This window comes from Dendrobates tinctorius, unplaced genomic scaffold (assembly GCF_039654945.1).
Source record: "Dendrobates tinctorius isolate UK_male_01 unplaced genomic scaffold, ASM3965494v1 ptg000528l, whole genome shotgun sequence".
NCBI lineage: Eukaryota > Metazoa > Chordata > Amphibia > Anura > Dendrobatidae > Dendrobates > Dendrobates tinctorius.
Genome location: NW_027362187.1, coordinates 256,131 through 279,406, shown reverse-complemented (window position 1 = coordinate 279,406; position 23,276 = coordinate 256,131). Strand labels below are relative to the sequence as shown.

General features: G+C 43.4%; 1 protein-coding gene across 2 annotated transcripts in view; it reads left to right on the top strand.

Moving 5' to 3' along the window:
• The window catches only part of LOC141078243 (uncharacterized), a 55,978-nt gene that overhangs the window by 20,941 nt on the left and 11,761 nt on the right, over positions 1-23,276 (top strand). For both annotated transcript variants that reach the window (XM_073565070.1, XM_073565069.1), the window contains exons 2-5: positions 1,755-1,941; positions 3,352-3,531; positions 6,073-6,184; positions 22,532-22,668. In XM_073565070.1, coding sequence (XP_073421171.1) covers positions 1,759-1,941; positions 3,352-3,531; positions 6,073-6,184; positions 22,532-22,668 — 612 coding nt within the window. In that variant the 5' untranslated portion in view covers positions 1,755-1,758. The remainder of the gene's footprint in view (positions 1-1,754; positions 1,942-3,351; positions 3,532-6,072; positions 6,185-22,531; positions 22,669-23,276) is intronic.

Below are 23,276 nucleotides of genomic sequence, written 5' to 3'. Positions count from 1 at the left end.
CAATGTCCAGGTGAAAAGCATGAATAAATCAGATTTTGGACAGTTTTCTTAGGAACCTTGTTTCCCCCACAGAAATACAAACTGATGAACCTCCTGCCTTTGGTGGAGACCACCTACAATAATCATAAGGTAGAATCTACTCCAGTTTCACAATTTTTGTTAGTGTATGCATCTCAGAGAACCTCCTCCTTTACCTACAGACTTGGAGGTTCTAGTGCTTACAAGAATTAACTTCAGATATGGAAGAGGATCAAGGATTTATTAAATATAGCCATTTCCTTTTTTAACAGAAACTCGGACAAAAAGCTCTTAGTTTTAACCTGAAGATAGTCTGACTCTCTTCTAAAACATCCATCCGTCTCACCTGCCAGCTCCTGTGCTTCACGGACAATGCCCAATAGTCTGGGCATATGTGGTAGGGACCAGGCTTGGGGGGTGGTCCGCTGCTTACCAGACGAGGCACAGACGAGACGGAGACAGAATCCAGTTGTAACAGTTCCAGGTTTTATTCGTCGCACTCCTGACGACCACTAAACATGCACTGCAGCTTCTTCACACTGTCTCCAGGCCCGGGTACCTGTGCCTTCGTTCCAGTCACAGTAACGCACCTCGCGGATCTTTCACTGGGGGCTGTCCTAGACCAATCTACCCCCAGCACTTCACCTGTCCGAGGTCGTCGTCCAGTCGGTACCCCCGGGGCCTCGCCTGTCCTGCGGTACATCGTGTCCGACCCACCGCCTCGCCTGTCCTGCAGTACGTCGTGCCAGGGCCACCCCCCTGACCGTCTTCTCCCGTCAGTCCCCCAGTCAAGCTCTTCTCCGTTTCTGACTTCCATTCTGTCGAGCTCCTCCCGGGACTGACTTCAACCCGAGCCCCGCCTACTACTATTTATCCCCTCTCACAGGGGAATTCCCCTCCCGGGCTCCTATCTCCCCGCCCCCCATGACTGTGCGTTTCTCGAGCCATAAGCCATTGTAAAGTGCAAAACTACTCTCCCCTGCCATCTTGTGGTCATTTCTCGGTACTGCACCCTCTCCTATCTCCCTTTCCATGCTGTCACCCTTCTATCCTGTCAATCTCCATCTCTTGTGCACAAACCGTCCCCTCCTACTACCAGTCAAGTCTGTCCGTCAAGTCACCTTCCCCACACATACGCACCCCAACTTTATCGGTGCACTGCTCTTGCCCAGGGAGGCAGTGGTAACGTGAGTCATAGAAAGGACACGTAGGACACAGCCACGAGATTTGCAGAGGTGACGGCTGTTACCCCTTCCTCCCTGGGCATGTGCAGTGCTATCTGCTGGTAGGTTCCCTACCATGGGTTTTTGTAAGTGATCCTCCCCATTGTTCTTGGTTGTTGTAATAAAGTCCATTTGTTTTATGATCTATGCAAATGTATTTAGTTATACTGCATCTGTTTTTTTCCTGACCTCCTCTACAAAATCCGCTGCTGGTCCTACTCCTCTGCCAGCCCTGGTCAAGCCTCTTTTAATGTTGTAATTTATTAAAGACTAGAATTTCTGTATAATTTGTAAATATTTTCTGATATTTAGCGCAGACAATAACAGTATGAAAAGCAGAATATCTTGCTACCATAGAAGCAATCATTCTTGTAGAGCAGTGTTTCACCTTTGTTGATTTTTGCTGCAGGCAATTTACAGAATGAGTCATTTATCCTGCGAGATAATGTATCATGCAGCTGCAATGCTTTGGATACCATGTAAAACTGAAATGTGATATTGTCTCTATTGCAGAGGAATGGCAAAGAAGCTGATGCTAGTGGATGTGGATTGTGGAGTGGATGATGCTCAGGCTTTGATGATGGCTCTGGCTTCACCGGAGGTTGAAGTTCTAGGAATAACATGCTGCTTTGGAAACACAACCATTGATCATGTCTGTAAGAATGTCCTGCGAGTCCTTCAAGTGTGTAACAGAATGGAGGTAATTATGGTGGAATCAAGCTTTTACTTGTCATTAGGGTCCTTAGATGAATAGCATAGCTTAGAGTGTGCATCAATTATAACAAGCTGCCTGAAAGAATAGAATTCCCATGACTGCAAACCCTGTCGCCGTACACTGCAGTTCATTGCAATCATGGGGACACCATATCCATGGAGACTATTTAAAATGTTGGGGTTTCCTTTCTTAAAAGGTTATACAGGTGCTCGTTTTTGCAGTAAGTGTTCTGTGGTTTTTTTTTCTATTGGCCTTTTCACACTCACCATTGCTCCTCAAATAAAAATTGAAATGTGTCCAATTAGCGGATCAAAGTCACCTAATAAAATAAATGGGCTCGACTCATCATGACCATCGTCATCATTATCACCTTTCTTGATCAAGGGGTGTGCTGGAGTCAGACACTCCTGCTTCATGAAGTGGCGCATACCTCTTCATGAATCCGGAGCGACTGATGAGTTGTGTGTGAATCCTTGTGCTACTCCAGTAATCTCACTCCAGTCAGGAACAGTGAGATTTCTGGCATACGGAACACTACAGATTGAATTAGACAAGTTGTGGCGTCAAGTCCCTTTCCCGCCCCAGCTGCATCCATTTTGCTGAACTTGGGAGAAATTAGTGTTAAAATGCCAAAAATAGCAACATTTAGGTCCAACTCCAAGTTGCCCTTAAATTTTGTGACTTTTCAAAGCTTTTACACCAAAATTCTGCTGTGAAAGGTTTGATGAATCAGGGGCAGTGGGTCTGTGAAAAACACTTACATCACAGATTCATTAAAGGAAAGCGATCATCAAAAAATGACCTATTGTTTAAATGATGTTTTTGTGTTACATGAATTAAAAAAAAATACATTTTTGCATTGTTTGTGTTTTGTTTTTGTTTGTTTTTTTAAATAACACTTTTCTATTCAATTATCCTTACTGACTTTAGTGAAACAAGGAGTTTTAAACACAAGACGATAGAACACAACATTTTGTAATTGTATACTAAAAGTAATGTTCTTGTGAAAATTGTAAAAAAAAAATATATATGTGCAGTATAGGGGCTCATCCTCACTTGTGAGAGACTCGCACGATTCTCGTGTGAGTCTCTCGCATCAATACCCAGCACTGCCGCTGGCACTGAGACTGGAGCATGCGGCTGCATGTATTTCTATGCAGCCGCGCGCTCCGGTCCAAGCGCCGACGGCAGTGCTGGGTATTGATGCGAGAGACTCACTCGAGAATCGTGCGAGTCTCTAGCAAGTGAGGATGAGCCCTGAGGAAGAATTATCTTTGTGGAACATTACTTTCACTATTCATTTGATTAGACAAGATTGTTTGTGTTGTATTGGTCTGGATGGAAATCTCACATTTTGGAAGTATATTATTGTCTATATATTTGATTAATTATAAGATCCCAGTGTTTCGTGGTGCACCTAATTCACTTTTGGGAGAGAGCAATCCTCAGTATTCCCATTTTGGAGGTGATGGCTTGGGAGATGTAGAAGATCCAAACAGCCCAGGACTAGAACACTTACAGAAGGAAGATGCGGTGCACGCTCTGATAAGGATCATTAATCAGTATGAGGGTCAAGTAAGTAGCATGGCATAAACACTGCATATAAGTGTTCAGTATGTGTGCACTGAAGATCATCTTTAGGTCACTATCACTGGCTCCGTCAGCGCTTACGTGTGAAACACAGAAAACAGGATTTGGACATTTGCACTGGATGGACCATTGACTTTAATGATGGAGTCACTGTGTGCTCTGTCAAACCTCATTGTTATCTGTATCCATCTACTTGAGGCAGGCATCAAAAACAGTCTTAGGGTATGTGCACACGCTGTGGATTCTGCTGTGGATCCGCAGTGGTTTTGGTCCTACAGTACTATTAAAATCGGTGTACAGTACCATTAAAATCTATGAAAAACAAAAAACACTGTGCACATGCTGCGGTTTCTTATCCGCAGCATGTCAATTCTTTGTGCGGATTCCCAGTGGTTTTACACCTGCTCCATGATCAGGTGTCAAACCGCAGGGCAAAATCACAGGCTAATTCGCAGGTAAACGGCAGGTCTTTTGACCTGCGGATTTACCTGCAGATTTTGCAAAATCCGCGCGGAAAAATTCGCAGCAGAATCCGCAACGTGTGCACTTAAGGCCCTGTCACACACATCGATCTCGCTAGCGAGATCGCTGATTTTGTGATGCCACAGCAATCTCGCCAGCGAGATCGCTGTATGCGATGAGTATCAGCGACCGGCCCTCCTGCCGGGTATCGCTGATCGTTCTCGATCGGCCTGGTCCATGTTTTGATCGCTAGTCTCCCGCTGGCCAGCATGCATCGCTGCGCGTGGCAGCGAGAGTCCAGCAATCAGCGACGCTGGTTTCTAATATAAACATCAGGTATCCAGGAGCTGCACGGCTCTTAGATATCCGATGTTTACCTTGGAAACCAGCGTGAATGCCGGTTTCCAAGATAAACATCGGGTATCCAGGAGCCGCAGCTCCTGGATACCCGATGTTTACATTAGAAACCAACTTGCTCGCTGGTCCTGATCGCTGCAGGGGTTGCCTATGTGACAGCTCACCAGCGATCAGCCTAACGATGTCCCAGCGACCCCATCCATGTCGGATCGTTGGAGGGATCGCAGGGACATCGTTATGTGTAACGGGGCCTTTACCCTTCGAGCCAACCTTAAATAGCTGAATACAGACAAAAACAACATCCTACAGAGCACATAGTTACTCTGCCTGCTTCCTTAAAATTAACGGTCCCTTCATCTCATACTTGCAAATCCCTTTTTTCCTGGTTTCAGACATGGGCCCCAACGGAGCCATTGACAGCAGCCTAAATCACAATGTGAAGATAACCTATATTATTACAACTATTGTAACTTGGATGCTTCTTGTCATTTGAAACCAAAAACTCTTTGGAAACCTTGTAATTTAGTTGGAAAGTCCCCAAAATATCAATTCAAAATAAGAAAAAAATGAAGTGTAAAGACTAAGTAAAATGCACAAAGGAGAGGAGAAAAACATGTAAAACAGTAGTGCAGAGAGGTGCTAATAGACAGCCAATCAGTACATATACCTCAATAATACAGCTCTTTTACCAGTGAAATGTCCATGCCGGTTGGCTGAAACTGCTTGGACAATCACATGTACTACAGATAGGTAACCTATGGTATTATATGTTGAATGTAGTTTTAAGTTACAGTGGCCTTTCCTGAGCCATTGAATGTTACAAATATTGTAATATGAGGAATTATAATTTGAGAGACTGCTGTACATAGTCTCGCTGAGCAGGAGATACTCTCTATAGCAGCTCTGGCTAATATGGTTGGGGAACCAGGACAAAGGACCAGTCAGACATGCACAAATGCCATAATTGGGAATGTGAACAGGGTTAACTCTTATATGTCAGCTAATTTAGGGGAGTCCTCTTACTTTTGAGCCAAGCTGATGAATTGTTTTTATTTTAATGTAACTTTCAATACATTTTTAGCATTTCTGTGATTTTCTTTTATTTGTTTTAAAAATCAAGTCAGTGATGAGCAATGTGATGGTTTAGACCATGTTGACATTTCATTTAATCAAATCAGAATAACACAAAAATGTTCAAATTATTGGAGTGAACATTAGATCAATTCCAGCTCCTTAACTCAATCAATAGTACCCAATCTTCTCCAGCTTTGACGATAAATTGTGATGTGTATGACGAGATTAACATTCGTAAAGGGATTGTCCACTACTAGGACAACCCCTTCTTAAACTAAATGTTCAGGCTCAGTAAAATAAACAAACCTATACTCACTTCCCATGTCCGCTCCATTCCAGCAGTGTCGGAGCTGTGATGCGGTGGAATAACACATGGTGCCCGGCGGGGACAGTGACGCCAACACAGATTGGGCTCCGGGAATCTCGTCATTCCACTGCATCACAGCCCTGGAACCGGAAGTGCCGACACTGCTGGAACGGAACCGACAAGTGAGTTCAGTATAGGTTTGTTTATATTATTGGGTCTGAACATTTAGTTTAAGGTGGTGTTGCCCTAGTAGAGGACAGCCCCTTTAAAGTTGTGAAGTTGTCACATTATATTAATATATTTCTCCTTTACTCTAACATATTAAGATAAATATGGTAGCATTAGGACCCTTGACTAATCTGGCCCTGGCAGTCAAAATGGATCCAAGCCTTCCAAAGAAGCTGAATAAACTGTGCTTAATGGGAGGAAACATAGAAGGTATTAGACTTTACTCATTCATATAAACTATATAACAGTGATTTTTAGTATTTGTTATGATGTGCTGCAAATCTAGGACAAGGGTGGATAACAACATTAGCATGTGAGCCTGTGTCACCATTTCCATCAGATTTGACAAGAAGAATAGCACTGCAGGCATGAATATTTTTCCAGTCAAAAAATGGATGCGATGGAACCCCATCTGACTCTATTATTAGTCAATGAGGTCCATTATGTGTCTTTGTTGATTTCTGTTATGAAACATACGCAATTGGAAATGACAATGCAGTGTGAACAGGAATCTTCTAATAAAACTGTGCCGCTAACTATAGACCTGTCTCTAATCTTCCCTTCATCTCTAAACTCCTGGAACGCCTGGTCCACTCCCATCTTATCCGCTATCTCTTTGATAACTCACTTCTCGACCCTCTCCAATCCGGTTTCCACTCTTTACACTCTACTGAAACTGCCCTCACTAAAGTCTCTAATGATCTACTAACAGCTAAATCAAATGGTCATTACTCCATGCTAATTCTCTTGGATCTCTGTGCAGCATTCGACACTGTGGATCATCAACTCCTCCTCACTATGCTCCGTTCCATTGGCCTCAAGGACACCGTTCTCTCCTGGTTCTCCTCCTATCTCTCTGACTGCTCCTTTACTGTATCTTTTGCTGGCTCCTCCTCCTCTCATCTTCCCCTTACTGTTGGGGTTCCACAACGTTCAGTCCTAGGCCCCCTCCTCTTCTCTTTGTATACTGCCCCTATTGGTCAAACAATCAGTAGATTTGGCTTCCAGTACCATATCTATGCTGACGACACCCAATTATATGCTTCTTCTCCAGACATCACGCCAGCCTTTCTAGAAAACACCGGCGATTGTCTAAACGCTGTGTCTAACATCATGTCCTCACTATATCTGAAACTGAACTTGTCAAAGACTGAACTTCTTGTGTTTCCTCCCACTCCTAATGTACCTATAACCGACATTGCCATTTCCGTGTGTGGTTCCACTATTACTCCCCAGCAACATGCCCGCTGTCTTGGGGTCATACTTGACTCCGAACTTTCCTTTGTCCCCCACATACAATCACTGGCTCGCTCTTGTTATCTGCACCTCAAACATTTCTAGAATTTGACCTTTTCTTACTTTTGACTCTGCAAAAACTCTTACTGTTTCTCGTATTCATTCTCATCTCGACTATTGTAACTCTCTTCTAATCGGTCTCCCTCTTACCAAACTCTCCCCCCTCCAATCAGTCTTGAATGCTGCTGCCAGGATCATATTCCTCGCCAATCGTTACACTGATGCCTTTACCTTGTGCCAGTCATTACACTGGCTACCCATCCACTCCAGTACAAATGTATTACCCTCACCCACAAAGCTCTTCATGGCTCAGCACCACCCTACATCTCCTCCCTTGTTTCAGTATACCATCCTACCCGCACCCTCCATTCTGCTGATGACCTGAGGTTAGCATCCTCAATAATCAGAACCTCCCACTCCCGTCTCCAAGACTATACACGTGCTGCGCCAATTCTTTGGAATGCACTTCCCAGGTCAATACGAGTAGTCCCCAATCCCCACAATTTTAAGCGTGCCCTGAAAACTCATTTATTCAGACTGGCCTACCGCCTCAACACATTAACCTAATCTATCCCTATGTGGCACAGCCAAAAGTTTTTACCATAACCAGGTTCCCCGCATCATGTTCCTACATGCTTTATACATCCATTAGCCCTCTGCGTCTGTACTTTTACACACTTAACATTATGGCTGGTCCATACAATCAGGGCAACTGTTACCACCCACCTTTCGTGTCTCCCTTTTTTCCTCATAGATTGTAAGCTTGCGAGCAGGGCCCTCATTCCTCTTGGTATCTGTTATGATCTATGTGATTATTGTTATGCTGTAATGTCTATTGTCTGTACAAGTCCCCTCTGAAATGTAAAGTGCTGCGGAATATGTCGGCGCTATAGAAATAAAAATTTATTATTATTCATAATCATTTAGAAACAACAATACTAATGTTTTAACTCAGGAAGAGTCCTGAAATCAATATTTTGTGGAATTACCATGATTTTTTAAAACAGCTTTCATGCGTCTTGGCATGCTTGCCACCAGCCTTTCACACTGCTCCTTTCGTGAAAATTAAAGCAGTTCTTTGTTTTGATGGCTTGTGACTATCCATCATCCTCTTGATTACATTCCAGAGGATTTCAATGGGGTTCAGGTCTGGAGAATGGGCTGCCCATGACAGGGTTTTGATGTGGTTGTCTCTTAATTTTTGCCAGAGCTATATGTAAGTGATGATTTGGGAAAATAATATTATGCCATGTCTTGCTTACAATACTGTCTGAATTACTTATTTCAATTCTGAAAAACAGGTTTTTATTTTGGAACCCATTAGTCTATAAATGCATTTTTTTTATTAAAACATGTTGATGATACAGAATATTATCTAAGAGATGAGTTTTTGATTTGCAGGACCCTGGTCCAGCAGCCATTTCAGTAGTTTGTGACTATCAGACTGAATCACTGTTGGCATACCCAGGGCCTCTTCTGATTAGTAGGCATGGCATGGCCACTGGACCATGATCCTGTAAGGGAAGGATTTGACCAACATCTATATCCCTAAACACCCTGCTACCATACCCCTGAGTGTGTGTGCTTTGTGGGGACATGTAGGATTGAATGGTGGCCTTACGTTCTCACGATGAATCAAGGAGGCCAACAGCCATTTTAAAAAGTTAAAAACAGCATTGCTGAAATTCTTGAAAATATTCTCAAACATCTGGCAAACGTTATGCATTTCTTCCTCATAAGGCAGAGGCTGATATGCCTTTTGTAAAACAACTAAGTTAACAATGATGTTCAGTACAGTTACTGAGTAATAGGCTATTATTCCACACTCTGGTGCAGTACCCCATGCTCATTCCTGGTCAGATAAAAATTCAACTTCGTCCTCCTGGACCAGTTTGACATGTTGTCAGTAGGCCACTCCTCACTAGCTGCTGATGGGAATCACACCTCTGACAGTTCTAATTATGCCACTACAGATGCTCAGTTAGTGATGAGCGAATTTGTTCGGAAAACGATCGCCAAACATAAATTCGGCACGAATATGGCACATTCGGATTCGTGATCGGAAACATGAGCAAAATTCTATCAAATCAGGAAAAAATGGTAACATTCGGTAAAAAATCCTGGAAAATATTTGCGTTGTCACAAAAGTATTTTCAGCACTTTAGCAATGATAAAGATGGTGTATCATGAGTGTTTGGCACGTGTTTGATGAGGGGAGGGGGTTTGCAAAACTTAGAGGCGAAGTATCCTTGTAAGCACAGCAATCATTGTTTTCCCCTAATTTTGTGTGCACATTGCGGCTAACCAATCAGGGCACAGGAAACACCCACAATGTCCTGAAACAACAGCATGTGTCATTGGCTGCTGAAATCACATGTCCCTCTTCATATAAATAGCAGACATCTTGTTTTAGTGCCAGTTTGACACTGCAGCAGCGCAGAGAGGCTACTCCTGACGCTGGCGCTGTTAGCTAGTCAGCTGTATATCAGGCAGATAGTGTAGCTAGCTAGTGTCCAGTGTGGCTGTTAAATTTACCTTCCAGCACTTTTTTTGCCCTTACTGAGGTCCACAGACAAAGCCAGCAGGGCACATGTCCTACAAGTGTGTTGTGCACTGCTTCTATTGTGCTCCATGCACAAATATAGCATTCTAAATAAGAACTTTTCCCTAGCTAAATGTGAAACAGCCTGCTGTATCCTACCTTGTCATTTTGTGCTGTGGTGATATAAAACTATCTGCAGACCTAAGGCACATAAAAAAATATATAATTTTTTCTGTTGCTGAATATGATACAGCCCCCCATATCCCACGTTGTCATTTTGTGGCAGTGATATGACCCTGTCTGCAGACCTAATGCGCATTAAAAAAAATTATAATTTTTTTCTCTTGCTGAATGTGATACAGCCCTCCATATCCTACATTGTCATTTTGTGGCGGTGATATGAAGCTGTCTGCAGACCTCAAGCACATTAAAATATTTTTTTTTTCTGTTTAGAAACGTGATACAGCCCGCTATATCCAACCTTTACATTTAGTGGCGTTAAAATTGTTCTGTGTGCAGAGCTGTTGCACATTAAAATTAATTTATTTTACTTTTTTTTTTCTTTTACAAACGTGGTACAGCAGCCAAGATCTGTGTTGAAATTGTTTTGCGCCTAACTTCTAGATTATGTGCATCTTTGGCATCCAATTTCTCAGGCGCATGTCACACAGCAATGGCATAAAGTGAGACTAGGGACTTTTTTTTTTTTTTAAGTGGCGGAGGAATACAGTGCGGAAGGATACCTACCTTCCGTCATTGGATTCCTGCAGCCCGTAGAGAACGGCGGCATCAGCTGATGCTGCAGTTCTCTACCCAAGATCGTCGTGGGACACACTCGTGGACTGCTTCGGATCGTGGGTGAGTATTTTTGTGGTTTGTTATGTTAATATTTATTCCTTTAAAAGACAATGGCTTCGGGGAACAATGTGACAAGTATTGGTAAGTATGTTACTCTATGTTATATGTACTGTATGTCTATGTATGTATTGTATAAATGTATTGTATGTAGTATGTATGTAGTATATATGTGGTATGTATGTAGCATGTAGTATGTATGTAGTATGTATGTAGCATGCAAGTAGCATGCAGTATGTATGTAGCATGCATGTAGTATATATGTAGTATGTATGTGGTATGTATGTAGCATGTAGTATGTATGTAGCATGCATGTAGTATGTATGTAGTATGTATGTAGCATGCATGTAGTATGTATGTAGTATGTATGTAGCATGCATGTAGTATGTATGTAGTATGTATGTAGCATGTAGTATGTATGTATCATGCATGTAGTATATATGTAGTATGTATGTAGCATGTAGTATGTATGTAGCATGCATGTAGTATGTATGTAGTATGTATGTAGCATGTATGTAGCATGTAGTATGTATGTAGCATGCATGTAGTATATATGTGGTATGTATGTAGCATGTATGTAGTATGTATGTGGTATGTATGTAGCATGTAGTATGTATGTAGCATGCATGTAGTATATGTGTTATGTATGTAGCATGCATGTAGTATGTATGTAGTATGCATGTAGTATGTATGTAGTATATATGTGGTATGTATGTAGTATGTATGTAGCATGCAGTATGTATGTAGCATGCATGTAGTATATATGCGGTATGTATGTATTATGTATGTAGCATGCATGTAGTATGTATGTAGTATGTATGTAGTATGTATGTAGTATATATGTAGTATGTATGTAGCATGTAGTATGTATGTAGTATGTATGTAGCATGTAGTATATATGTAGCATGTATGTAGTATGTATGTAGCATGTATGTAGTATGTATGTAGCATGCATGTAGTATATATGTTATGTATGTAGCATGCATGTAGTATGTATGTAGTATGTATGTAGCATGCATGTAGTATGTATGTAGTATATATGTGGTATGTATGTAGCATGCAGTATGTATGTAGTATATATGTAGTATGTATGTAGCATGTAGTATGTATGTAGCATGCATGTAGTATGTTTGTAGTATTTTTTTTTTTTTTTTTTAACATTTAACACATTAGCCGGATGATGGGACTACTACTGTCCCATCATTGGCTAATGTGTCAATCACTGTCATGGTAGCAGGCATCGCCAGATGGGACTTATAGTCCCATCGGACGATGCTTGCAGACCCCCGGACATCAGCACAGCCCCCCGGCAGGCCGGCACAGCCCCCCGGCAGGCCGGTACAGACCCCCACAGGGTGCACAGACCACCGGCAGGCCGGTACAGACCCCGGGCAGTCCACACAGCCCCCCGGCAGGCCGGCACAGCCCCCCGGCAGGCCGGTACAGACCCCGGGCAGTCCACACAGCCCCCCGGCAGGCCCGAAATGACGGCGCATCATGATGCGCACACACCGCGCATCATGATGACGTCAGGCTGTCAATCAACTTTGAACTTCCGATTCCGATGCCGACTTCCGATATTGAAAAAATATCGGAAGTCTGTATCGGAATTCCGATACAGCAAGTATCGGCCGATACCCGATACTTGCGGTATCGGAATGCTCAACACTAGTAATCATTGTAGGCTGGATCCTGGATCTCGTACTTCCCATAGCCACCCTGTTATTGATCCTGTTGTCCAATCCCATTTCCATCATCATTATTGCCCTTTTCCTGATCAGTTCATGTAACTACACATTGGCCATATTTCTGCGGCAAACCTGCACCTTACCAGCAGCAAATGTAGGAGAGGGGGCGTTCCAACCCCATGGAAATCTTCTAGATTATACAGGCCTCATCCACACTAAAAATATGTCTTTTATGTTACTAACCGAATTCAGAGGAGAAGATATCAGTTTGAAATTGTTTTAAGCATCTAGTCAATGTTATACAGGACTCATCGACAAGCCACATAAAAGTCATCTGTTACTAACATCATGCAGTAGGGGACATCTCACTTTGAAATTGTTTGGAGCATATCTTCTTTGTCATCCAGCCCTCATCCACACTTAATTCTTTCTTCTGTTACTAACGTAATATAGTAGGGGACATCTCGCTTCGAAATTGTTTGTAACATCTAGTCAATTTCATACAGGTCTCATCAACAGGCCAAACAAATTAATAAAAGATTATTTTTCTGAAAAAAATGGCATGGAATCCCCCATAATTTTCACAACCAGCAAAGGTAAAGCCTACGGATTGTGACCGATGCTTACAGCCTAGGAAGAGGTTAATACCCATGAAGCTACCAAGACTATTAATATCAGCTCACAGCTGTATACTTAGCCTTAACTGGCTATTAAAATGGGGAACCCTAAAAAAATGACGTAGGGTCCCCCTATAATTAACAACCAGCAAAGGCTATCCAGACAGCTGTGGGCTGATGTTACTAGTCAAAGAAGTGGCCATGGATACTGCCCCCCCCAGTCTAAAAATATCAGCTCTCAGCCGACCCAGAAAAAGCGCATCTCTAAGATGCGCCAATTCTGGCGCTTTGCCCGGCTCTTCCCACTTGCCCTGTAGCGGTGGCAAGTAGGGTTCATATTTGTGGGGTTGATGTCACTTTTGTATTTTCAGGTGACATCAAGCCTCGAGGTTAGTAATGGAGAGGCGTCAATAAGATGCCTCCATTACTAACCCCATAGTCACATTGTATAAAAACACACACACAACCAATCTTAATTAAACCATACATACAAACTCACCTAATTCCACAGAAGCCCTCTTTCTCCTGTAGTAATAATAATAATAATAATCTTTATTTATATAGCACCAACATATTCTGCAGCGCTTTACAGTGTAGTAGAATTAAAATAAAAAAACAACAAAATGCCATACCTGTCTGTTGTTTTGTCCCACGCTGTAATTCATGTCTGGGGGATTAAGAGTTTTCAACCTAAATGGTGCCAAGATGCGACCATCCAGGCTGAGAACCACTAGTGAGTGAGTTGCTACGAGCGCAGCCTCAGTGACTAGCAGTGCAGTCATTGAAGTTACCTTCGGTTACTGAGGCTGCGTTCCCAGCAGGGCTGAAGTGCGGTGACCTCAACACCGTGGGAAAAAGGAAGTGATGAGGTCACCACAGTTCAAGCTCAGTGACTTCACCGCAGATCACTGTGCTTGAACTGCAGTGAACTCAGTGACTTTACCGCAGATCACTGTGCTTGAACTGCAGTGAACTCAGTGACTTTCTCCCACGGTGATAGCTGGGATCTCACTGAGGTCACAGCAGTTCAGCCCGGCTGGGAACGGAGCCTCAGTGATGTCACTAGTAGTCACTGAGGCTCCGCTTACAGTAGTTAATTCCGATGTGGTTCTCAGCTTGGATGGTCGCATCTTGGCACCATCCAGGTTGAAAACTATTAGACTGGGTTCCCACTGCGCTATAACAGTCTGTTTAACGGACTGTGTTACACCGCTGTATAACGCGGTGTAACGCAGTCCGTTAACGCTGCCATAGCCTCCCATTAACTAGCGCATTGTGACGTATGCCGTAAAGCGACACACGTTCGCGATGTGCCGTTAAGCACTGACGGAGCCTCGGACGCGGCCTGCAGCGTCTGAGGCTCTGTTCACATAGTGTTGATGGGTTGGGTTAACGCTATAGCATAACGCGATATGCGTTATGCTATAGCGTTAACGCAACCCGTCAATGCTATGTGAACCTGGCCTTAAACCCCCAGACATGGATTACAGCGTGAGACAGAATGACAGACAGGTATGGTATACTGTTGTTATTTTATTACAGGAGAACGAGGGTTTCACTGCATGAACTGTTAGATACAGAGATTTGTTCCGCAAGCCCTGGGGATTCCAAGACTTGATGTCTAGTGACCCCTTGGTGTCTACTGCTTTAGTTCTCCATCCCCCGGTGTGTACTAGTTTAGATCTTCAACCCAAGCGGTTTAGTAGTTTATTTCTTCAACCACTGTTTTCTATTAGTTTATTTCTTCATGTTCTGGTGTTAATTTTTTAGTTCTGCAATCATAGCTGTTTAGTAGTTTAATTTTCCAACCCCTGTTGTCTACTAGTTTAGTTATCCATCCTATGGAGTGTAATGATTTATTTCTCCATCCCCAAGTGCCATGCAAGCCTTGGAGATTGCAAGACTTGTGGAGCAGCCCCTTCCCCGACTGCACCTACAGTCACCAGAGTCACTCAGTGCCCAGACATCTAGATGTAGCTCCCCTGTCCATGCTTGATCGTCCAGCTGTCATTGTTGAAATGCACCCTGGCAGACATAGAATTTTTCAGGGAATGTGTGATGTTGTCTGTGACTTGTTGCTGTAGCGCAGGCACATCTTTATTAGAGAAGTAATGTGACTGGGCATCTGGAACTGGAGGAACTTTGGCGGCCATCAGGTTTCGGAAACGTCTGTATCCATAAGGTGGAAAGGCTGCATTTCCATGGCCAACAAATTGGAGGGGCCATGCAATAATCATAGAGAAGCCCTTTGATCTTTGTAGCAAATAGCTCTCAGCTGGCATCTATCTTCCAGACAATGACACGATTGGCCAACGAATAGTGATGAGCGGGTATACCCGTTGCTCTGGTTTTCCCGAGCATGCTCGGGTGATCTCCGAGTATTTTGGCGTGCACGGAGAATTAGTGTTTGTCGACACAGCTGCATGATTTGCGGCTGCTAGCCAGCCTGAATACATGTGTGGAATTCATAACAAACAGGCATTCCCCACGTGTATTCAGCCTGTCTAGCAGCCGCAAATCATGCAGCTGCGTCGACAAACACAATTTCCAATCTGCCAAAATACTCAGAGATCACTCGAGCATGCTCGGGAAAACCCGAGCAATGAATACATTCGCAAATTACTAGCAACGAATCATCCGAGGAGGCTGCAGGCTGTTCACAATATTTAGTTCTCAGAAAAGTAATAGTGAGCGTACTGCTTATCCACGTTCAGATTAGAACACATGGAATAAGTGTATATCCCGCCGTACGATCACTGCTAACTCCACGATAACCCTACACTCCTTGGTGCCAACAACAATCCTGTTTTTAACCCAAAAAATAAATACAGGCCGATTAGAAGCCATTCTTCTTTTGAGGTTCACACCATCATGTTGTTCCATCCCCTCTCCGTCAGAGTAGCAGTCATATATCGGCTCCAAGGCTCACCTACCAACTTCCTTGACCACTTTTATGCATTACTTCCACGCTTCATGTCCTCAGAATTGCCAATCCTTATCATGGGAGACTTCAACATCTCCACCTCCCCAACTGCATCCCAGCTTCTATCTGTAACCAATTCTCGTGATCTCTCACAACTTTCAAACTCTGAGTCAAACAAAGACGGTAACACCCCTGATCTGGACTTTGTCCAGCTCAGTTCAATCTCCTACCTAGATGACTCACCTCTTACCCTTTGTCCCCCATTAAATTAGGAGTATAACCTATCACCCCATATCATTTCTCCCCTATGCCTCCAAACTACTAAAACAACATGTCCATTTTGAACTGTCCTCCCATCTCTCCTCTTGCTCCCTCTTTGACCGCTTAAAATCTGGCTTCAGACCGCACCATTACAATGAAACTGCCCTAACTAAAGTCACCAACAACCTACTAACTGCCAAATGAAAGTGAAGCCAGTTTGTCCTCCTCCTTCTCCTGGACCTGGCATCTGTCTTTGATACAGTGGACCATTCCCTCTTAATATAGACTTTCTGATCTGTTGACATTACAGACTTGGCCCTTTGTTGGATCTCCTCGTACCCAACAGACAGGACATTCAGTGTCTCCCACTCCCACCTCCTGATCTTGCCCCCTGTGTGTCGGTGTTCAAGGTTCAGTTGTAGGTCCGGGAACTATGCTTAGAGGGCGGACGAGAGCGCTCCCTCATAAAGGGACTGCCCGCATGAACCTAAAGTATTCCCAGCCTATAGCTGGGTGACACCTATTTAAGGCTTCTTCTTCAATGTGGAGGTGCCTGAGCTACGTTGTTAGTTTGCCTTGCATGCCTGCTATTTGTCTGGTTCCCCAGGTCCGCCTGTCTGCTTGTCTACCCTGTACCCATCTGCTCTTACCTGTCTGTGCCCTTCTGTCCATCAGCCAGTTCAGATCGCACCTGTCAGCACCCATCTGTCTAACACCCGGTCCAGTCCGCACCTGCCAGTGCTTTTCTGTTCCTCAGCCTGTCCCATCTGCACCCATGGTTCCAGAGTCCCTACAGTGCCTGCCTTCATTTTTCATCCCTCATTCGGGCCATAGCAGCTTACCCGCTGTAGGGGGTCAGCTGCCACATTCTGTAGGTCAACCATAGAGTAGCACCTGGTGCTACCTCTATGTCCCTCCTTGGGTTGCAGTTTTCGCCTGCTACCACTTGTCCAAGTAGGAATTTGGTAGACCACCTAGTTACGCCCCTTCAAGACTTTCAGAGAGTTACGGAACAGTAATTCCACCACCTTGCCCGTTACAGTCTTCATCTGCTGGGTTGGCTGTAGGTGAAGAGGCGTCAATCCCTGCTATACTAGTTCTAATCTATTGCAATTGATGCCACTTTGTTAGAGTCTGCCACTAATTTTTGTAAATGTGTAGATTCCTGGTTGATCTCCTTCATGCGTGTTGGCTGTAGCAGTAGGCCTCCAAGACCATCAGGCCTCGACTTCCTTGGAGTAAACTACCTGTGTTTCTATCCTTTTATTTTTCTGATAATAGTAGTCAACGAAAATTATGATATTTGTGCCACCTGGGTGGGGCTGAGTATGAAAACAGGTTGATCTGTTGCATGTGGTATCAGGGCTCCCAGCACAGGACACCTACACCAATCCCTCACCCACCTTGTCTTACTGTGACGTTCAATTGCCATGCTACAATTAGTACTGTGGGTAAATTGGGGCCACCTTCCTGGTGTCTGTCCCTCCTTTGATGTGTTTTGGCAGCATTTGGGGCCGTTATAAGGTGTTGTGCACATGTTTGTTTTTGCCTCCCATTGACATGACTGGCATTCGGTTATGTTCAGCAAATATTTGATGAATTAATTGGCAAGTATTGCAAATTCGGCGAACGTAATCCAAACCGAACATTGAAATATTTTGTCATCTCTACTCACTGTCAGTGAAAATTTTTTCCCTGTATATTAGTAACACTGGTAAATGTGTGTCGCTGTGACTTCCTTTCTCTGTACTCTGGCCATTAGATAGTAACTGGCTTCTGTAATGCATTACGTGCTTCAACCCTTCGATTCTTTATCACTGCACACTTTCCACTTGTGGCCTGTAACTCTATTATGCCTCTTGTTACTTCAATAGCTCAACCATAACTGCCTAAGGCTGGCTTCACATTTGCGTATGGAGGAGCTGCGGAGCGATGCGGACTTACTCCGTGAGGCTCCGCCCACGGCTGCACCTCCTCCGGTCAGCGCCGCCTCCGTCAACATGTGGCCTGCGTACTTATCTTTAGCATTGGGTATGCTGTGTGGATGTATGCGGATTCCTCCGCATGCGTCGGTTTGACAGTGCAGCGACCTGCGCCAAACGCAACGTGTTGCAATTTGGTGCGGTCACCGCACTGTCAAAACGACGCATGCGGAGGCATCTGCATACATCCGCACGGCCTGCGTACCAATGCTAAAGATAGGGTATGCAGGCTGCATTCCGACGGAGGTGGAGCTGACCGGAGGAGGTGCGGCCGTGGGCAGAGCTTCACGGAGGAAGTCTGCATCCCTCCGCAGCTCCTCCATATGCAAATGTGAAACCAGCCTAAAAGGAACTACAGTAGCTTCCTGTACATAATGTTCCAGTAATTCCTCCCCACCTGGGCTGACATTAAGTGTTAACCCTAGCCTTGGCTAACAAGCTGCTGCAAGCTAGTGATGGAAAAATCACAAGACTATGTCACGTAAAACAGCAAATCCGTACAATAACAGAGAAGTCTTCAGAGAGGGTGTTTGGATGACTTCTCCGCCTTTACAATCCTGTGAATCCATTTGCTCATATCTATTAACCAGGGCTGTGAAATCAGAGTCGCAGAGTCTGAATTGGTGTTTATTTTGGTTGAGTCAGAGTCCTTATAAAATGGACTGACTCTGACTCCTAAATTATTTAATAAACTGGGTTCAGTAGTACAATGCAGGATGTGGAGTAATTTTTTTTCATAAGAATTTGTCAAAGTTCTGAATTGTCCTATAAATGTCTGTTCTGTTCCTGATCTAAGGATCTTGGCCTATAGTTAAGATGAATCTGTGCTGCACTTTATGTACATGCTTAGTAGTGACCAGTGCTGTGGAGTCTGAGTGAGATGAATCTGTGCTGTACTTTATATACATGCTCTGTAGTGACCAGTGCTGGGGAGTCGGAGGTGAGATGAATCTGTGCTGCACTTTATGTACATGCTCAGTAGTGACCAGTGCTGTGGTGTCGGAGGTGAGATGAATCTGTGCTGCACTTTATGGGTGAGATCAATCTGTGCTGCACTTTATGTACATGCTCAGTAGTGACCAGTGCTGTGGTGTCGGAGGTGAGATGAATCTGTGCTGCACTTTATGTACATGCTCAGTAGTGACCAGTGCTATGGGGTCGGAGGTGAGATGAATCTGTGCTGCACTTTATGTCCATGATCAGTAGTGAGGCAGTGCTGGGGAGTTGGAGGTGAGATGAATCTGTGCTGCACTTTACAGTAACTTGCGAAAGTATTCCGCCCACTGGAACTTTTCAACCTTTTCCCACATATGCTTTAAACATAAAGATACCAAATGTAAATTTTTGATGAAGAATCAACATGTGCAACACAATTATGATGTTGAACGAAATTTATTGGTCATTTTAAATTTTTGTGGAAATTCAAAAACTGAAAAGTGGGGCGTGCAATATTATTCGGCCCCTTTACTTTCAGTGCAGCAAACTCACTCCAGAAATTCATTGTGGATCTCTGAAGAATCCAATGTTGTTCTAAATGACTAATGATGATAAATATAATCCACATGTGTGTAATCAAGTCTCCGTATAAATGCACCTGCTCTGTGATAGTCTCAGGGTTTTGTTTGAAGCACAGAGAGCATCATGAAGACCAAGGAACACAACAGGCAGGTTCGTGATACTGTTGTGGAGAAGTTTAAAGCTGGATTTGAATACAAAATGATTTACAAAACTTTAAATATCCCAAGGAGCTCTGTGCAAGCGATCATATTGAAATGGAAGGAGTATCATACCACTGCAAATCTACCAAGACCCGGCTGTCCCTCTAAACTTTCATCACAAACAAGGAGAAGACTGATCAGAGATGCAGTCAAGAGGCCCATGATCACTCTGGATGAACTGCAGAGATCTACAGCTGAGATGGGACAGTCTGTCCATAGGACAACAATCAGTCATACACTGCACAAATCTGGCCTTTATGGAAGAGTGGAAAGAAAAAAGTAATTTCTCAAAGATATCCATAAAAAGTGTTGTTTAAGGTTTGCAACAAGCCACCTGGGAGACACAACAAACATGTGGAAGAAGGTGCTCTGGTCAGATGAAACCAAAATCGAATTTTTTGGCAACAATGCCAAATGATATGTTTGGCGTTAAGGCAACACAGCTCATCACCCTGAACACACCATCCCCACTGTCAAACATGGTTGCAGCAGCATCATGGTTTGGGCCTGCTTTTCTTCAGCAAGGACAGGGAAGATGGTTAAAATTGATGGGAAGATGGATGGAGCCAAATACAGGACCATTCTTGAAGAAAACCTGTTGGAGTCTGCAAAAGACCTGAGACTGGGACGGAGATTCGTCTTCCAACAAGACAATGATCCCAAACATAAAGCAAAACCTACAATGGAATGGTTCACAAATAAACGTATCCAGGTGTTAGAATGGCCAAGTCAAAGTCCAGACCTGAATCCAATCGAGAATCTGTGGAAAGAGCTGAAAATTGCTGTTCACAAACGATCTCCATCAAACCTCACTGAGCTCGAGCTGTTTGCCAAGAAAGAATGGGCAAGAATTTCAGTCTCTCGATGTACAACACTGATAGAGACATACCCCAAGTGACTTGCAGCTGTAATCGCACCAAAAGGTGGCGCAACAAAGTATTAAGTTAAAGGGGCCGAATAATATTGCACGCCCCACTTTTCAGTTTTTGACTTTCCACAAAAATTTAAAATAACCAATAAATATCGCTCAACTTCACAATTGTGTCCCACTTGTTGATTCTTCACCAAAAATTTACATTTGGTATATTTATGTTTGAAGCATGATATGTGGGAAAAGGTTGAAAAGTTCCAGGGGGCCAAATACTTTCGCAAGGCACTGTATGTACATGCTCTGTTGTGACCAGTGCTGGGTAGTCGGAGGTGAGATAAATCTGTGCCGCACTTTATGTACATGCTCAGTAGTGACCAGTGCTGGGGAGTCGGAGGTGAATTGAATCTGTGCTGCACTTTATGTACATGCTCAGTAGTAACCAGTGCTGTGGAGTCAGAGGTGAGATGAATCTGTACAGCAACTTTATGTACATGCTCAGTAGAGAGGCAGTGCTGTGGAGTCAGAGGTGATATGAATCTGTGCTGCACTTTATGTACTTGCTCAGTAGTGACCAGTGCTGTGGAGTCGGAGGTGAGATGAATCTGTGCTGCACTTTATGTACATGCTCAGTAGTGACCAGTGCTGGGGAGTCAGGGGTGAGATGAATCTTTGCTGCACTTTATGTACATGCTCTGTAGTGACCAGTGCTGTGGAGTCAGAGGTGAGATGAATCTGTACAGCAACTTTATGTACATGCTCAGTAGAGAGGCAGTGCTGTGGAGTCAGAGGTGATATGAATCTGTGCTGCACTTTATGTACTTGCTCAGTAGTGACCAGTGCTGTGGAGTCGGAGGTGAGATGAATCTGTGCTGCACTTTATGTACATGCTCAGTAGTGACCAGTGCTGGGGAGTCAGGGGTGAGATGAATCTTTGCTGCACTTTATGTACATGCTCTGTAGTGACCAGTGCTGGGGAGTCAGAGTCACGAGTCAGGGAAATTGAGGAGTCAGAGTTTTGGCTTACCGACTCCACAGCCCTTCTACTAACTAGCAAAATTTTAATTCTAATCCATGAACCAATAGCTTTTAAAACCTCTGTCCATACAGTATTTAAAGGAGAATTACAGGTAATTATTACCTTTCCAATAGATAGATGATAACTTCTAGATTGGTGGGGGGGGGGGGGGGGCAGATCTAGGTATTTTCAGATATATGCAGATATTTTCTGTACATGATAATGAGGGTGACCATCTTGTCTGAGCTGCTAACCCGATCTGTGATCTACTTTACAGCATCCATATGGACAAATCAAAATTGCAGTTTGAGATGACTCAATGACTTCTATGGGAGAGTTTTGTACACATGTGCATAGGTCACAGAGCATGTGTAAGGAGGGAGAGGAGATGAGCTGTCTTCATCACCTATTGTTATAAATGGATTCTGTGTTATGGGTTTCCAGCTGTATAATAGATGTGTTACCTTTCATTGCAATTCTGGCTGTAATGATAAGGTGACAACCAAGTAATCTCCCCAGAAAAGAAAGATAAATATGGGAAAAAAAAGAAAATACAAAAATCACTATTTTCAACCATCACATACCGTATAAACTTTTTTGCCATTTTTGCCCAAAATGTAGAGGCTGGATACTTTTCAGCCTTGTTTGTGACATGAACAGAGAAAATCAGGCATTTTGCGCATACCTGCTGTGTTTTATTTTAACATTAGCACAATATATAAGGTCAATGTACAAACAAAGTCAGACATTTCATTTTATAAGAAAATTCCCCTTTTTATTGTGTTCCAGGTAGAGGGAACAGGACAACTTGTGCAGAATTTAACTTCTATCTGGATCCTGAAGCTGCCTATATTGTAACAAATGAGTTTACCTGTCCGGTGTTTATTACTGCTCTGGAGTTCACCCGTGAAAACTGCCTTACCATGGTATTATTATATTAGGTTTTTTTGCTGTTTTTTAGTACATTGTGCTCTACTGATAAATGTGGGCACATGACAAACCCTTAAAGATTACAGCAATGGATGGTATCTCTTCAGAAGTCATCTATAATTGTAGGTTGAGAAATGAAGGTAATTAAGGAAGCACGCTCATCAAAGTTTTTATCCTCTTAATATATTGCAATCATCATATTATATGGCACTTTGTAATAACAATTGCTTATTTTGTCTTTCTATCCAGCTAATTCTTCTGTTTTCCATTAGGTCTGTGACATCACATGATTAAAAACAGACTCGCTGAATCGTTATAAGCTCTATGTAGAAACAGGAGGTCAATTTTCCCTGTATGAGTCATAAGTCACTGCAAAAGTCCCTGGTAGGGGGAGGAGGGAGCAGCTGGCTGGGTCAGGAGGCGAAGAGGGGGATTGATTTATGTATGGATAAGAGACTTCTTGTTTCTACATAGAGCAGAGAAAAGAGAAGAATTTACTGGCTAGAAATTGATGATTGCAATATATTAAGAGGATGCAAACTGTGTTAGGAGGAATGCTTCTTTAACTATCATGAGTGCCTCCATCTATCTGAAGGGTCAACAT